This window comes from Sinohyriopsis cumingii, chromosome 14 (genome assembly GCF_028554795.1).
Source record: "Sinohyriopsis cumingii isolate HCF-2022 chromosome 14, ASM2855479v2, whole genome shotgun sequence".
Taxonomy (NCBI): Eukaryota; Metazoa; Mollusca; class Bivalvia; order Unionida; family Unionidae; genus Sinohyriopsis; species Sinohyriopsis cumingii.
In genome coordinates, this window is record NC_142974.1 from 18858988 (window position 1) to 18878412 (window position 19425).

Below are 19425 nucleotides of genomic sequence, written 5' to 3' on the forward strand. Positions count from 1 at the left end.
CTTTTCAGGGCTACCCAATACTCTAGAAAAGAAATAACCATCAATTTGCCAATGTGTGTAGGTAGAGTAGTGTGAATATTAACACTGACTCTTTTTTCATAGTGCGAGTGTATGTGTTTGTGTGTTTGTGTTTGTAAGCGCTCACGTAAGTTTGTGTGAATAGTAGATTATGGGTTTCTTTATTGTTTCTTAGCGTATGTGGAGAGTATAGTTTGGGTTTTGTAACCGCTCACGTACGATTGTGAGGATAGTAGATTATGGATTTTGTTTATTGTTTCTTAGCGTATGTGGAGAGTATAGTTTGGGTTTTGTAACCGCTCACGTACGATTGTGTGGATAGTAGATTATGGATTTTGTTTTAATGATTTGCGTGTGTAAATAGTAGATTTGGGGTTTGTTTATTGTTTCTTAGCGTATGTGGAGAGTATAGTTTGGGTTTTGTAACCGCTCACGTACAATTGTGTGGATAGTAGATTATGGATTTTGTTTTAATGATTTGCGTGTGTAAATAGTAGATTTGGGGTTTGTTTATTGTTTCTTAGCGTATGTGGAGAGTATAGTTTGGGTTTTGTAACCGCTCACGTACAATTGTGTGGATAGTAGATTATGGATTTTGTTTTAATGATTTGCGTGTGTAAATAGTAGATTTGGGGTTTGTTTATTGTTGCTTCACTTATGTGGATAGTATATTATATGAAATGAGAAAACTAGGGGGATGTTTTCCTTCACGTCCGCGCGTTGTTTGGTCATGATCTAGGTAAGATCAATTTTATGTTTTTAGGGGATGTTTTCCTTCACGTCCGTACTTTAACTATAAGAACCCACAAGGTTTGATGTTCGAACCATTCTACGGAATAATAAAAACGAAGATGGTGGTTGCAAGTGAGTTGTTCAACAATTTGGTACATATATACAACTGGATAATGGATGGTATCTATGTAGTGGAGAGACTAGAAAAAGAATGGAAGATAGCAGAGAATCTGGACTACGCTAAATGCCTAAACGTAGCAAAAGAAGTGATAGCAGAAATGATAGAAGAGGAGGAAAAGAGATTGAGAGGTATGATAAATCCCACCTATGTCAGAGTGGGAAGCCTAAAGGAAGCACTTGACAATGCAAGCAAAGTCAGGTGCTTTCTTGAAAATATGTCACATGGGACAGAGTGCTCTTTTGTGGACAGAGGTCAGGAAAGACTGAGGAAAGGAGAGGAGTTGATGAGAAAAGTGATGGAGGTAGAGGTAAAGAAGATTAAAGAGAGATGGAATAAAGAAAGAAAAGATCAGGAAAACAAAAAGAAACAGGCTGATTTTGAAAGGCTAAATCAGAACTGGATCAAAGTCCAGGAAAAGTTTAGAGCCTTGGGCCATCCAGACTGGATGCCAGAGGAGAAAAAGAAGAAAGGAATAATGGAAAAAGTGAGGACTTGGTGGAAGAAGTGGAGGAGTTAGAAGAAGAAGAAGAAGAAACCCAAAGGCCCTTTTCAGGGCCACCCACATTTCTCGAAAAGAGATAGCCTTTCCAATGCCTACCGCTTTTTTAATTTTTTTTTTAAAAATCCCATGTTCAATTCCCCTTGTCCCTAAAGTAGTTTTTTTTTCTAACATGTTCAATTCCCCTTTGTCCCTAGACAGACCCAAACTCTATTCCCCATGTTCAATTGCCTTTGTCCCTAGAATCGATATTTTTTTTCCATTGTTCGAATCCCTTTGTCGCTAAAATGGATATTTCCTTTTTTTTCCTTTCTCCAATGTTAAATTCCATTGTCGCTAATCTTACCCTGGGTTTTTTGCCCATGTTAAATTTCCATTGTCGCTAATCTTACCCAGGGTGGTTAATGTTAAATTTCCATTGTCGCTAATCTTACCCAGGGGGTGTTTTTAATGCTTATTCCCATTGTCGCTAATCTCACCCCATTCACTACTGGCAACCAAAAGAACTCCCCTAAGTTTAAGATTTGATGTTGCCAAACATATTAGGATTGTACCCCCTTTAAACGAAAAGGAAGTAGATCAATATTTTCCTTACTTTGAGAAACTGAAATGGTCAAGAGAGCACTGGACTTGGGTTATTACAACGTGAACTTATTGGCAAAGCTCATGCAGACTATGTATTACTGTCAGTAAAACAAAGTTCTAATTATGATGTGATTACGGAAGGTACCTTGAACGGTTATGAACTTGCACCTGAGGCATATAGACACAGGTTTAGGCCATGTCTAATAGAATCTGGACGAATTCATGTCAAATTTCCAAGGGAAAAGAGCAACTGTTAGTTAGGTGTACATTGCCATGAAGGCTGATAAATATTATGACAACCTTAGACAACTCATACTAGTTAAAGATTTTAAGAATTGCATCCATGTTGATGCCATGACCTATCTTGACGAGCAAAATGTAGATAGGTTGGAAGATGCTGCTCCTACAGCTGGCAAGTATTAATTGACTCACAAAAATCAATTTGTCGGTACGCCTTCCTTTCATCACAATTTGGTTCAGAAAAGAGAAATATCTCATATTCAAATACTTACAAATCTCATTTTAGCATGACTTTTCAGACTGATCAGAAATTCTTATCTCTTCCTATCTGTTCTTATTGCAAGAAAATAGGGCACGTATTGCACGAAAATAGGCCACGTATTGCAAGAAAATATGCCACGTATTGCAAGAAAATAGGGCATGTATTGCAAGAAAATAGGCCACGTTATTACTGATCGTTACAAATTAAATAATAAGCATCAGAAGAATGATAGAGCTATTACAAATACTCGTATTTCTAAGACATACAGTGTTAGCTATGATCTGGTTAAGGAATGCATCTTGAAGGGTACAAGTTTCGTACCCGATACTTAACAAAAGTTTAGGAACGAAAAAAGAACCTGGAAAAAACCCATATCGAATTTGTTTGGTCCAACAACAAAAACCCCGGTCCGATTTTTTAAGGAAAATTTTAATGTCGAACCGTTCTATATCACTCATTAATGACTCTTCTCAATAGATCTCCATTAAAATGTTAAGTAACCTAGGAGATTTCCAGAGTCTTATATTCTCGATTTGTTTATCTGAGAAGCCATCTTCTAATGAGTGTTCTTATTCAGTGTGTGGTTTGTTTAATGGTTCTCTCCTTTTTGTAAATCTGTCATCATACCTAGTCTCAGGACACGTGACCATTGGAGCGGTGTAACCCTTGGCCATTGAGGGTTTTCACTTAATGCTAGGCAATGACATAGCTGGAAAAAAGGTTGTGGTCAATCCACTTGTAAATGACAAGCCAAACTGTTGATCCTGCATCCAATTGTAAAAGAAATCCCTGAATCATACTTTGCTTGTGCAGTTACTAGATCAATGGCAAAATGAACTCTTGAGAGTGGTGTTGATTGGTCAGTTATTCGACGAGATCACTACTTTTGCTCCTGGTATTGATCATTCAAGAGGTACCGGTCACTGTGATCCTCATTTTACTACTCATTCTCTTTATTCTAATTAGGCTGACAAGCGAAAATTACCTGTCTTTAAACGTTACTATTCATTCTCTTTATTCTAATTAGGCTGACAAGCGAAAATTACCTGTCTTTAAACGTTACTATTCATTCTCTTTATTCTAATTAGGCTGACAAGCCAAAATTACCTGTCGTTAAATGTTACTATTCATTCTTACCTGTCGTTAAATGTTACTATTCATTCTCTTTATTCTAATCAGGTTCACAAGCCAAAATCACCTGTTGTCGAGCGTTACTACTCATTCTCTTTATTCTAATCAGGATGTCAAACGAAGATCACCTGTCACCGAATTTTACTATTCATTCTCTTTATTCTATTCAGGTTGACAAGAGTTAATCACCTGCCGTTGAACAGGAACAAGATACTGCTATCTCCTGTTTGTTTCAAAGGGTTATTTACAAAATTGAAGCTACACCATTATGGATACCACCTGAGGTACCTGCTGGTGAGGAGTGGCCAGTTATCAAGTTGTTGTTCCAAAGTCGTATAGACAGAAACTTCTAAGTCTAGCTAATAAAACTCCCTTGCCTGATCATTTAGAAGCCAATACAACATTCAAAACATTTTAAATCATTTTAGTTAAATGAAAATTAAAAGTGATGTTTCTAAATAATGTCAATCTTCTCCTACTTGTCAAACGATAGGAAAATCCGATCAGATGATACCCATGACCCATCTGCAACCTATTCATCCACATGACAAAATGATTATCAGAACAATGGTAGACTGTGTCGGTCCTTTACGACAAGCCATTCAACCAATACATACTATCCATAATTGTGCAGCAACAAGATTTCCAGAGGCAAACCCTTTTAGTAACCTTAAATCTACATCAAATTCAAAACTTTATTCAAACCTGTGACTTCCCAAAACCGAGGCAGATATTCTAACCACTAGACCACCAGAGTGGTAAACTAAATATTTGATAGTATCCAACCATACCCAAAATACTGTATCAGTTGTTTTTTATTGATGAGCACTGGGAATTCAGAGATCGCCTTTAAACTTAAGTTGTACTGGTTTTACTTGACCAAGTCCCATAATATGTCCTAAAAATGCAACACAAGCATGATTAACACAAGCATGATGTAACACATGCATGATGTAACACAAGCATGATGTAACACAAGCATGATGTAACACATGCATGACAAAGCTTACTCTTACTTAAATGAAATGTAAAATTTGCATCAATATGTCAATCAAAGAATTTCCATATGGATTTGTGGTGATCTTCCCAAATGTTGCATATAATGATGCAATTTATGTATGCATCATACCTATCTATACCAGATGTTACCATATTCATTAAATGCTGGAATGTTGAGGGAGACTTTTTCATACTAAACGGCATCATGTTATATTGGTAAAATCCATATGAAGTTGCAAATGTCAAAATGTCTTTATCTTTTTCCCTGAGTGGTATCTACCAGAATCATTTCAAAAGACTAAATATGCTGACATATTTAACAAATCTAATTTTGTGAATGTGTCATCATATCTTTGTTATTGGAAATGAATCTGTTTTGGTGGCACTGTTCACTTTTCTATATTCAGTACACATACAGAAAGTATTATCTGGTTTGAGCACTATAATACCTTTTTGGACCCCTGATAGTCTCTTAAATATTCACACTGAAACTACATTATTTGTAGATTTTACTAAATTTATTGGTTTCACTTCTTCTGTTACATAGTTTATAACTTAGAGTTGTAAATGAACAAAGCTGACAACATCGAAGTCTTTTGCTGAAAACACCATGTCATAAAGATCATCCGATCTGGGTGAGTAGCGACAACATGATTTTTAAGACAGTCATTGTGGCAGCTATATTGGATGTAGGATAGGTTCTAATTTTATTTAGGACTTGGTAAAAACACCCGGACAATAATCGTCCATTCAAAGGAAGTAGCAACAACAATATTTTAAGACAGTAATTGTAGCATCCATAATTGATGTACAACTGGTACTACTGGCACCATTTAGGACCAGCTAGGTATCATAAGAGGTCTATTGGTGAAAATACCATTTTGATACCAGTAGAGATAACAATAATTCAAGATAAGACTTTCCATTCAACAGAAGTAGCAATGAGATTTCCAAGAAAAATGCTGTGGTGACCATGCCGGATGTCATATCAGCACCATTTTCATTTAAGACCAATTGGATATCATGACAAGTCTTTTGGTGAAAACCACATGTCAATACAACTCTCTATTCAAGCAAAGTTGTTATACCAGGACTCTTAAGATGACTATCATGGTGGCTACATTTGACTTCAGACTGGAACTATTTTTATTTAGGGGCCATCCATCTAGTACATATGCAAAAATATGGCAAAGCTTGACCCCTCCCTGTACACATGCACACTTTTTTTACCCTCACCCCACCTGCGCATGTACGCCTGATGCACCCCCACCCCTATTCAACAGAATGGCCTATATTTAATCCACACAGAAACGATCAAGGATTAATAATATTAACGTGTTTAATAAAACAGATAGTACACCAACGTTGACTGTCTGGCTGCATCAAAAAAATAAGCTGTTTAAAAACTTTGTCTAGTGTCCACTAAAATTCAAATACCAACTGACAGTTGAACAGGTTATGTATTAGACAAATTATTATCGGGGTTTCACCCCACCCCCTGTTTCCTATGTGTAAATACATCAGTAGACCTCCCATATGTAAGCATACGCATTTGGGTTAACCCCCTTCCCCACCTCCATGTGTACATACTGAATGGACGGACCCCTAGACTTCATAAAAAAATCTTTCGGTTAAAAGCCTCCATGATGATATGACAATCCATTCAGAAGTTGCAATTACTCTTTTGAAGATGGTCACTATGGCAGCCATATAGGGTAACATCTCAGCACCATTTTCATTTAGGATCAACATGACATTAAAAAAGGTACTTTAGTGAAAACCCCATGTTCATATGGCCTTCCATTCTAAAGGAATAGTGATATTCAAGAAGGCTGCCATGACAGCCATATAGGATGTCAAAAGGCACCAAAGTTCAGACCTACCAACCCTGATTTGTTTCCATAAGACTGACCAGTTTTCAGTAAGATGTAACAAAATATCAATAACTGCTATTGTAAAGCTGGAATATGTAATTAAAAGCTTGACACATCGACGATAAACATTATGTTCAACTGAAAAGTTTGTAAAGTACGCACAGACTTTATTTACCACTAGTACAGTTGCACAAACTCTAGTTCCAAACCGTATGGAGCTCAATGGCTTGTTGCTATCTCTCAACTTGACATAATTCTTGGAAATTCTTTTCCAATTCACATGATGATGGCAATCGCATCTCCTGCCACAAGACGTACTCAAATTGGCACATGATGTCCAATAAACATAATTGTGTCCTTTCCAGCTTTTATTCACAAGAATCTGAATACTCCTTTTTATTCTTCCGTGTTGATTATTAACACTATTCTAGAAGCTTATTTTCCCTTTCGTCTTAAACATGCATCGCTTTCTGGATGCCATTTTTAAAAATTTTATAATAATCATTTTGATCATGCTGACACTTCTCATGAACAAATAGGTGCCATTTTAAGCATCTGGGGTGCTGCTGTAAAGTTAGTCTGGTTCCCTGACTAATTTCACTAATTCTAAGATGAAACCCTGATCCAAAAAAAACACAGATGAACCAATTATCAGGATTATTCAGCAACCATCATTTTTCCATAATTTTTACTAGTATGCCATAAGTCCGTATTTTAAGGGTAATTTTCATAAGAATTATGGAAAAATCCTAAGAGGTGGCAGGTCTGCAATTTTAACTAGAATCAACATGATGTCATAAGGAGTCGTTTAGTGGAAACCCAATGTTGATATGACTATTCATTCATGAGGAGTAGTAATAACAAAATTTTAAAGATGGCCACTCTGGTGGCCAATATGGAATTCTGAGTGGAACCAAATCATTTAGGACCAACTTGACTATGGGATGAATATTTATGTAAAAGTTTCATAGAAATAAAATAACTTTTGCTAATGGATGAACAGATGGATAGAAGATGAATTGACACTGTTCAACAGGCCATAACATAAACTCTATGACCAGCAGAACTAAAAACTGATATATTGAAGAGAAAAACAAATACTGAATGTACATGCAAATTACTGAATAAGAGACAATGAATAAGAATACATTTACTGAACATCCAAAATAAAGAATATACACAAAAAAGTCAAATATAGATAAAATATACTAAAATCATTTACTTATACTATAATTCTGAATAACAAAATATCCTTGAATATAAACAAGAACAAGCATCAATTATAATGAATATTTACTCCACATCAATGAGACACTGAATATAAATTAACTTCACTGAATATAAATATTTTTACTAAATACAGTGCAATGTCAGACCTGCCAATCCTGATGAGTCCGTCTCAGTAAGGTGGTTGATTCTTTCTGTAAGTCTGACCAGTTTTCAGTAAGGTGTAACAAAATATCATAAACTGTTATTGTAAAGCTGGAAAACATAATTAATGGTTCGGTATTCAGAACGTGCAGCAACGAAAAAAATTATGCTCAACTGAAAAGTTTGTAAAGTACGTGTAGACTTTATTTACCACTAGTACGATGCACAAATTTTAGTTCCAAACCCTATGCAGCTCAATGGCTTCTTGCTGTCTCTCAACTTGATGTAATTCCCAGAAATTCTTTTTCCATTTCACGAGTCATGCTCAAATTGGCATGTGATGTCCAATAAACATAATTATGTCCCTTCCAGCTTTTATTCACAAGAATCTGAATATTCCTTTTTATTTTTCCTGTGTTGATTATTAACACGTTTCAAGAGGCTTATTTTCCCTTTCATCTTAAACATGCATCACTTGCTGGACGCCATTTTTAAAAAAATTATATGATCAACAGTTTGATCAAGCAGATGCTTTGCATGAACAAACAAGTGCAGTTTAAAGCGTCTGATGTGCTGCTGTTAAGTTAGTCTGGTTCCCTGACCAATTTCACTACTTCTAAAATGAAACCCAGATCCAAATGAAACCCAGATGAACAAATTGTCCAGATTTTTGGCAACGATCATTTTTCCGTAGTTTTTGCTTTTATGCCAAAAGTCCATATTTTAAGGGTAATTTTCATAAGGCTCAAAGCAAAATCATAAAAGTTGGCAGGTCTGCAATGTTTTGATTTGTCATATCAATGGTTACACAGAAATTATGATAACAAATCCAGGCTTCTAGCAAGATGTTCATACATATATTACAACAAAGCAGGTATCATGATTCATATGTCAGTGAGACCTGCAATCACAGCATGTATTCCAAAATAACTGGCACCATTGATTTCTAAACACAGCTTTTTTTTCAGGCAAGGCACTAATCTGAAATAAGACTATTATTTGCTGTGTGCTTTTGTCAGCTGTAATGCTTTTGTTGACCCTGTAATCAAATTTTGTTTTCACAATTACAAATTAATTTACTGATCTACTGTAGTAAATGTCTACTTAACAAAAGCAATCATACAAAGATCAATACCATTAAAAATGCTGAAGTATTTCTGGAAAAGATTTTAAACCCATGCCCCAACCTGAAGTCTTCAAAATGCTCAATTATTTGGAAATGACTGTGAACCACCTCCTTATCTTGAACTCTTCCCTCAAACTCCAGTAATCAAGTAATCATTTTAACTCTGCAAATGATAAAAGAATGCTATACACCCTGTAAAACATAATTCCTCAGAGAATTTGATTCAAAGGACTTGATTGTCAATCAGCTCTTGACTGGAAAATTTATCAAAATCTATTTTGAACAATTGTCATATTTGATCATCCTATATATTTGTTAAAATCCTGCATAAATATAGCCTAATCATTGCACGTTTTTGTTCCAAATGAATCCTTGGTTGCTGATCTTTGATATTATGCTGTCTGAACTATTTCTGTTTTTGATGAATGTTCCCAGTTTCTCTTCCTGAAAAGTTGGAAATAGAATTTTAATGTGAATCACAGTGAAATATCATATCTTAAACATACATCAATATATTCACATACCGTACAAATTAACTGTCCTGACTAGTAAAGAAAAGGCCCAGGGAGGCTTGATATCACTCACCTGTGTAACTGACATGTTACCTTGTGAATGTAAATTGACACATAATATATTAAAATTGTGGAGAGGAGAGGAGAGAAAAGGTTGGAGCTTAGTTGCTTCATCATCTATTAATTATTATTTGATTCCTTTTGCAATTAAAACATAAAATCATTCATCGGTAATTGGAATCAGGTACAATAGGTTTCAAAATGTTATAGCATATTGCATAGATAGACACTGTTAAAGCCAGTGCTGCCCATGTCTCATGCCTGTGTCTGTCCATATCGCTTTGGGGTAAGCATCAGAGTCATAATGTGGTAACAACTGACATGCCAACCCTATACAAGGTCTATTCTAGAACCTATAAATTTGGGGTTGAGTAACTCCAATCGCAACAATATGACTGAAAAATTGTTAAAGCTAAATTAAAAATCCAAAACACACAAATAAACACACAAACTAAAAGAATAAAAATTCTTTCAAATAACCAATACAAAAAAGTGTCTTGCCAAATAAGTTGCAAAATACATCTTGTCTGTAATTTATTGTATCTACTTCGAGTGCTACTTGTTATATTTCTATTTCATTATCTTCTCTAGCTTTATACTACAAATCATTAATTTTATATACTGCGGTGTTCTGTCACTATTTTGTTTAACTTGCTTTATGGAAATGTATGCAATCATATTCTAAAATTTCTTTTCTTCTATTCTTAGCCACGTTGGTCACCATAAGAATCCTTTCGATAAAAACCCCAGGTCAAAATGATTTTCCATTTAAGAGTAATGAAAAAAAAGAGATGGTCACATGTTGGAAATCTAATCGGCAACATCTTATTTTTGGATCAAGAAAACATTTTTGGAAGTTGTTCAATGACCAACTAGACATCATAAGGACCAACTAGACATTATATAGACCTACTAGTCATCACAAAGACCTACTAGACATTATATGGACCAACTAGACATCATAAGGACCAACTATACAATAAATGGATCAACTAGACATCATAAGGACCAACTAGATGTCATAAGGACCAACTAGACGTCATAAGGACCAACTAGACATCACAAAGACCTACTAGTCATCACAAAGACCTACCAGTCATCACAAAGACCTACTAGTCATCACAAAGACCTACTAGTCATCACAAAGACCTACTAGACATTATATGGACCAACTAGACCTCATAAGGACCAACTAGCCATCAAAAGGACCAACTAGACATTATATGGACCAACTAGACATCATAAGGACCAACTATACAATAAATGGATCAACTAGGCATCATAAGGACCAACTAGACATCACAAAGACCTACTAGTCATCACAAAGACCTACTAGTCATCACAAAGACCTACTAGTCATCACAAAGATCTACTAGACATTATATGGACCAAATAGACATAAGGACCAACTTGACATTATATGGAACATGACATCATAAAGACCAACTAGACATCATAAGGACCAACTAGACATTATATGGACCAACTAGACATAAGGACCAACTTGACATATGGAACATGACATAATAAGGAAAACTAGACATCATAAGGACCAACTAGACATTATATGGACCAACTAGACATAAGGACCAACTTGACATATGGAACATGACATAATAAGGAAAACTAGACAATATATGGACCAACTAGACCTCATATAGACCAACTAGACACCACAAGGACCAACTAAATATCACAAGGACCAACTAGACATCATAAGGACAAACTAGACATCATAAGGACAAACTAGACATTATAAGGACCAACTAAGCATCATAAAGACCAACTAGCCATCAAAAGGACCAACTAGACATTATATGGACCAACTAGACATAATGACCAACTCGACATTACATGGAACATGACATTATAAGGAACAACTAGACATCATAAGGACCAACTAAATATCACAAGGACCAACTAGACAACATAAGGACCAACTAGACGATAAATGGATTAACTAGACATCATAAGGACCAACTAGACATAAGAACCAAATTGACATTATATGGACCAACTAGACAACATAAAGACCAACTAGACATTATATGGACCAACTAGACATAATAAGGACCTATTAGACAACATAAAGACCAACTAGACATTATATGGACCAACTAGACATTATATGGACCAACTAGACATCATAAAGACCAACTAGACATTATATGGACCAACTAGACATCATATCGACCAACTATACATCATAATAACCAATCTCTGTTTCACTTTTTGCAGAATACATATCTTTTTTTCAAGGAGGTGAAAACATTTTAACTGTTGTGTAGCTTAAATATGAATCGGTATTAATATGTAAGATGTAACATCGCATGATTAACAATTAGAGGTGTTGGCGCATGCGTGGAAAAATATGAACTCGAGCAAATTATATGATACCTGCTAATCTTTCAATATCTGAAAAATTCCTACACTCAAATAAGCTGTCTTCACTTGGTGTTTGTTTTTAAAAACAAATTCTGGGTACAAATATTTACCGTATTTGCCAGCCTATAAGATGATACTTATTTGCCAGAAAATCTTAGCTTCATCTTATACTTCAAATCGACCTATATATGGATTATGTCATCCAAATCGCTTTATCATATTTTTCGTAATGAAAACAATTCTCCAAGAGAAAGAAAAATAATGTTCGGGGGAGAAATCATGTATGAACAAATTGAGGATCCCACAGTGAGCATTTTATACAATTAAATCATCGTCAGTATTAAAAATTAACATACATCAGATGTAATTGCACTAAAGCAGCATGCACCAGTAATGTACTTTGTTTGTAATATATATTGTTTAAATTTAATTACATATATGTGCATTAGAATTTACAAGATAGAAGATGAAGAACCATGACAAAGACATATTCCATCACAATTTTCTTCAGCACCCGATGATCAATTAATCTGTATGCCCCATTGAGGGCCAGACAGACAGACAGAGATGTCTTCTTGATTGTAAATCTGTATTGTTCACTTACCTGATGACTGATTTTACTTGTGTAAAAGTGCAGTACCATATTCCATTATCAATTAATACCTGCCACTAGTTAAGCGATTCCTTCTAATCCTTGTTTCTACTTCCATTATTAAAAGAATCACATGGCTTTGTAGTGGTATTTACATGCTAATTAAATATGCTATGACTATATTCAGTCATTCCAAGATAACACCTGTTTGAGGTAAAGATTCTGTAGACCAGGTCAGATTAGCGAGGCTACCAATAGGAAAATGAGACTACCCATGTTTATTATGAATACCATACCATATACAGTAGTTAAAGGAAATGCCAGGTTACTATCGTAAATTTCTCAGCCAGTGACATTTTTTAAATTGCCAACAGAACCGACAGCAAATTAAAGTACATCTAGCATGAGCAAAGATCAAAAACAGTTGCTGCCTAAGTACAGGAAGAGTACATGCACTTTAAACATAATCTTAATTGTTGGGAATGGAGAGGTCATGATACTTGCAAAGAAAATTAGCAAGCAAAATGGTAATTCTTGGGATTTAACCTAATGGAGACTACATGGACATAACTATTGTGAATATTTAAACCCTGAAGGAGTATGGTATGTATTTTCATAGTTTACATTTCCTGTTTCATTTATTAATGTATTCTCTCTTTGACAAAATCTTCAGCAACATGGGGGCAATAAGTTAAAAAAATTAAAAAATCCAAGAAGAGCTGAACTCTCTCTCTCTCTCATACATTGGACCATATTTGATTTTAATCACGAGGTGCAAGAAGAAAAATGTGATGGAATACATATGCATCCTTCTCTCTGCATCTCTCCTTCCCTCCCTACACCCCAATACCAAAAACGCTTTTTAGTATAAATGATGTAATTTCCATATTACTTGTATTCTGAAATAGCATACAGTGATACTTTTAATATTTATGAAACCAGAAGTTATTATAATTTAATTCCACACAGCATCGCAAGTTTTATCCCATCTTAACTCAATAAATTTTTGGGTCAGCATCATTATATGTAGCTAAAAGTACATAATACATTTACAATACTTCATGTGAAACAAATTAGGTACTTTTCATTTCATGATCCTGACTTGATGATAGGTTACTGAGTTACAGGCAGGATAAAATTTGCGATGCTGTGTGGAACGAAATTAAAAACACAATCCGAGGCATTAATCCAGCCTTGTCTTATACTTAGCGTTGACTTATATAAGAAGGATGGAATATTTGCCAAACTTGCTGATTCGATTTATTACTGTTGATGCCTATGCCAGCCATGGCAGAAACCAAAATTATAATGTTGATGCCTATGACAGCCATGGCAATAACCAAAATGTTAATGTTGATGCCTATGCCAGCCATGGCAATAACCAAAATGTTAATGTTGATGCCTATGCCAGCCATGGCAAAAACCAAAATTATAATGTTGATGCCTATGCCAGCCATGGCAATAACCAAAATGTTAATGTTGATGCCTATGCCAGCCATGGCAATAACCAAAATTATATTGTTGATGCCTATGCCAGCCACGGCAATAACCAAAATGTTAATGTTGATGCCTATGCCAGCCATGGCAATAACCAAAATTATATTGTTGATGCCTATGCCAGCCACGACAATAACCAAAATGTTAATGTTGATGCCTGTGAAAGTCATGGCAATAACCAAAATTATATTGTTGATGCCTATGCCAGCCACGGCAATAACCAAAATGTTAATGTTGATGCCTATGCCAGCCATGGCAGAAACCAAAATTATAATGTTGATGCCTATGACAGCCATGGCAATAACCAAAATGTTAATGTTGATGCCTATGCCAGCCATGGCAATAACCAAAATGTTAATGTTGATGCCTATGCCAGCCATGGCAAAAACCAAAATTATAATGTTGATGCCTATGCCAGCCATGGCAATAACCAAAATGTTAATGTTGATGCCTATGCCAGCCATGGCAATAACCAAAATTATATTGTTGATGCCTATGCCAGCCACGGCAATAACCAAAATGTTAATGTTGATGCCTATGCCAGCCATGGCAATAACCAAAATTATATTGTTGATGCCTATGCCAGCCACAGCAATAACCAAAATGTTAATGTTGATGCCTGTGAAAGTCATGGCAATAACCAAAATTATATTGTTGATGCCTATGCCAGCCACGGCAATAACCAAAATGTTAATGTTGATGCCTGTGAAAGTCATGACAATAAGAACAATTACATAAATATAGAACATCTGCGATCCAACCCCATACTCAAGAGGTAGCAGCCAATTTTGGGGTTTATTACTGAGGTAGTATTCAATTGTGGAACTTAACTGTCATGTAGCAGTCAATTGTGGAGCATAATAGTGAGGTAGTTTTCAATTGTGGAGCTTAATAGTGAGGTAGCAGTCAATTGTGGAGCTTAATAGTGAGGTAGCATTCAATTGTGGAGCTTAACAGTGAGGTAGCATTCAACTGGAGCAAAATTGTAAGGATAGCAGTCAAATGTGGAACATAATAGTGAAGTAGTATTCAAATGTGGAGAGTAATTATGAGGTAGCATAACTGTGGAGCTTAATAGTGAGGTAACAGACAATTGTGGAGCTTAATAGTGAGGCAGCAGTCAATTGTGGAGCATCAGTGAGGCAACATTCAATTGTGGAGCTTACTGGTAAGGTACTGTTCAGCTGTGGAGATAAATTCTGTGGTGGTATTCAAATAAGGATCTTAATAGTGAGGTAACACTCAACTGTAGAGCTTAATAGTGAAGTAGCAATCAACTGTGAAGCTTAAAAGCAAGATAGAAGTCAACTGTGTAGCTTAAAAGTCAGGTAGCAGTCAAATATGGAGTTTAATATTGAGGCAGCATTCCAATGTGCAGTATAATAGTGAGGTAGCAGTCAACTGTGGAGCATAATAGTGAGGTAGCAGTCAAATGTGGGGCTTAATAATGAGATAGCAGTCAACTGTGGCACATAACAGTATGGCAGCATTTGACTATGGATCTTTATATTGAGATAGTGGTCAGCTGTCGAGTTAAATACTGAGGTGGTACTCAAATGTGGAGCCTAATAATGAAGGTAGCAGTCAAATGTAGAGTTTAATAATGAAGGCAGCTGTACATTGAAGAACTTAATAGGAAGGTGGCTGTATAAGGAGAGGATTAATAGTTGTGCTGGTGCATAACGTGGAGCTTAATAGTAAAGCAGCTGCATAATGTGGAGCTTAATAGTGAGGATTCACTGTATTAACTTGCCCATAAAACAAGGAATTTCCAAAACGGTTATAATTACTACTATTAATATCATTCATACATGTATTGCCATTAACATTGGCAATATTGTATTAGTAATATTTTATTAGTATTGTGCAAATTAGTAACCAAAGTAATTAAATAGTTTCAAAAGTTGCTGTGTATTAGCATCTTGTCATGTTATGTAATTTCATTAAATTATATATATATATATATATATATATATATATATATATATATATATATATATATATATATATATATTCATTCCCATGGCAACACAAACACACATAATATACAAGAACTGTACAACTTACTCCAGATGAATTTATTGACTGCCTCCCCTAGGATGTAGATACTAATGAAAAACACTAACAACAATGTAATAAAGATTATTCTCTGGTGTGCTTCCATCACCTTCAGGACTGGATAAACCCAGATGTTAGCATAATATGCTATCCAGAGGATCCTGAAATGAAAATTAAATTAAACAAGAGTAAAACAAAGGTTTATGCATCATCTTTTAGATGACTTTATAAATCTACCACCATTTCTCATTAATATACAGTTCATGAGCTGAAAATAATAGTAAAGTACACTGCCACTTCAATTAACTGCTGCATTAAGGCTAGCCTGGGCTTTTTCTTTTTCTTTTTGTTACTTACAGTAAAACTTTAAAATGTTGAAGTATATCAACCCAAAAGTGTTATTTGAGTTGAAAATAGTTTCAGGTATTCTGAGGTCACAGACAAGGCAAGCAAGTGATCCGTGTTGCACCAGGTACCAAGTGATTGATGTTAATGCTAAGTCAGTTATTTGGGTTATTTCAGATACTGACTGATCGATGTTAATGGTAATGGAGTCATCTGAGTTACATCAGGTATCAAGTGATTGATGTAAATGATAATGATGATTTGCTGTTACATTTATTTTTAAAATTTGTTCTAATCAGATAACTTTCCTGATACTTTTAGTGTGTGCATTTCATTCTGTATGAGAGACTTTTAGTATGTGTATTTCATTCTGTATGAGAGACTTTTAGTATGTGCATTACATTCTGTATGAGACTTTTAGTATGTGCATTACATTCTGTATGAGAGACTTTTAGTATGTGCATTACATTCTGTATGAGAGACATTTAGTGTGTGCATTTCATTCTGTATAAGACATTTAGTGTGTGCATTTCATTCTGTATGAGACTTTTAGTATGTGCACTACACTCAGTATGAGACTTTTAGTGTGCATTTCATTCTGTATGAAAGACTTTTAGTATGTACATTTCCTTCTGTATGAGAGACTTTTATTATGTGCATTTCCTTCTGTATGAGAGACTTTTAGTATATTTCCTTCTGTATGAGAGACTTTTAGTATGTACATTTGCTTCTGTATGAGAGACTTTTAGTATGTACATTTCCTTCTGTATGACTTATTAAAGATATCCTTAAGCTTGATGATATAAGCATATATTCCAAGTTTGACCACAATCAAAAAAATATAGCTTCCAGTGTGGTTGCAGTCAATCAACTCAACCAATCAGATGCAAGATCACCTCATAATACTGTGGGAATCTTCTTCATTACTGAACTTGAACAAAATCTTGATGACATAGGCATATATATATATATATATATATATATATATATATATATATATATATATATATATATATATAAAGTTTTATTAAAATCAGTTTAGAAATATGGTTTTCAGAGTCAGTGATAAAAAGGTCAGCCAAACAGATGGAAGTGAACTGGTCCAAGATCTTGATTACATAAACCCACAGTCCAAGTTTGATCAAAATCAGATTATAAATTCAGCCACCAGAGTGGGAAGAAAAAAAAGATGCAAGATCACCTCATTAATATCTATAGATCTCAAATGGCCTCCTGTATTGTAACGAAGTTATCTCATAAGATGTAGAATCACCTCCTTAAAATGAGTGGCTCTCATATGGCCTTCTGTATGGTAACGAAGTTAGCTAATACAATGCAAGATCACCTCACTGACATGTATGGACTTTGCCCATTCCTGGATTTGTGGAAGATTCTGATGATACAAGTCTATATAACATGTCTGATTGATATCGGACTGTAAATAAAAGATTCCAAAGTGGTGACATGCACCTGTTCATGGGTGAATGATGCATAGCATTTGCAATGCCATACCATAAGCATGTGTGTGTGATTTGGATTTTTAACTTAGCTTTAACAATTTCTCAGTCATATCACTACAATGTGGCAGTTTATAGTGATGTCCCAACCAGTCACGTTATCCTGACACCAGGCTGACCAGTCCTGACACTAACCTCTTAATGCTGAGCACCTAGCGAGGCAGCTGTTAGTACCATTTTTATATGTCTTTGGTATGACTCAGCTGGGGATCAAACACATGACCTCCTGCATCCAAGGTGGACCCGTACTATAAGCAAACATCACCTAAGCCAGATAAGCTAAAAATGGAACTGACGAGACAAAATCTGTACAATTACATCGAAGTCTACAAGACATTGTTCATACCAATTTCCATCAGAATATGCCGAATGGCACTTAACCAATGCTACTGCAAACATTACAGGGTTCATGTGAAAACATGAATATACCTGATATAAGACAAATCTCTTTCAAGAACAAACCAGACAAGATTAAACCACCCCAAAACTGAACATTAAATCTATGAGACAATCTTCAAACCAGATTATATTAGAACCTATTCAATATTTCTTAGGTTAGGACAGTTACAAGCAAACATCCCACATCAAGATACCAAGTGTCAAGAGCCATAAAAAGAAGAGCCCCCTGAAGGGTATGCTGCTCGAAATGGGTGAAAAGTGTACATAAATTCAGAATTAGACCATTTCTTTCTTTTTAGATGCTGAGTGTTGAAACCATCTTGAATATTATTCAGCAATAAAAAGATTTTCAAATAAGCTGCTGCAGTGGACATATTGGATATCAGAGTGGCACAATTTTCATTTAGGGAGATTAGTGATGGCAAGATGTTCATGATAGCAGTTGTGGCAACCAAGGCAGATTTTATATAGCTATTGATTTTCTTCAGAGTAGAGATAACAATACTTTCAAGATGACCACCATATTGAGGGTCAATTACATCATTTTCATTTAGGATCATTTAGACACCACAAGAACTCTTCTGATGAAAACCCTATATCAGAATTACTTCATTTAAGAGCAGTAACAATGACAGTATTTTCAAGATGGCCAACGTGTGGGGCCAAATTAGACACCAGATCAGCACCATTTTAATTTATGACCAACTAGATAAATCTTTTGCTGAATCCCCAAGTCTTTCTGGTTTTTTTTTTTTGAGTAACAATAGCAAGATTTTCAAGATGGCTGCCACGATTGTCATATTGGATATCAGAGGTGCACCTTTTCAACTTAGTTTCCACTTATCATAAGGAATTTCCAGTGTAAGGAAAGTGCTAATATGACCTTTCACCTTGGAGAAGTAGCAATACGATTTTCCAGATTAGCCATATTGGAGATTAGATTCACATCATCTTCATTTAGGACCAGCTAGACATCACAAGAAATTTTTAGCAGGACAAAACCATGGTGATATGATTATTTTTAATAACAATATTTTTAAGA

General features: G+C 35.2%; 1 protein-coding gene across 3 annotated transcripts in view; it reads right to left on the minus strand.

Annotated features, from left to right (window-relative positions):
• Positions 1–7656: 7656 nt before the first annotated feature.
• Positions 7657–19425, minus strand: part of LOC149783361 (androgen-induced gene 1 protein-like) — a 53868-nt gene continuing 42099 nt past the window's right edge. For all 3 annotated transcript variants that reach the window (XM_089931573.1, XM_089931575.1, XM_089931574.1), the window contains exons 5-6: positions 16132–16283; positions 7657–9462 (exon numbers count right to left, since the gene is read on the minus strand). In XM_089931573.1, the coding sequence (XP_089787699.1) occupies positions 9425–9462; positions 16132–16283 (190 nt within the window). In that variant the 3' untranslated portion in view covers positions 7657–9424. The remainder of the gene's footprint in view (positions 9463–16131; positions 16284–19425) is intronic.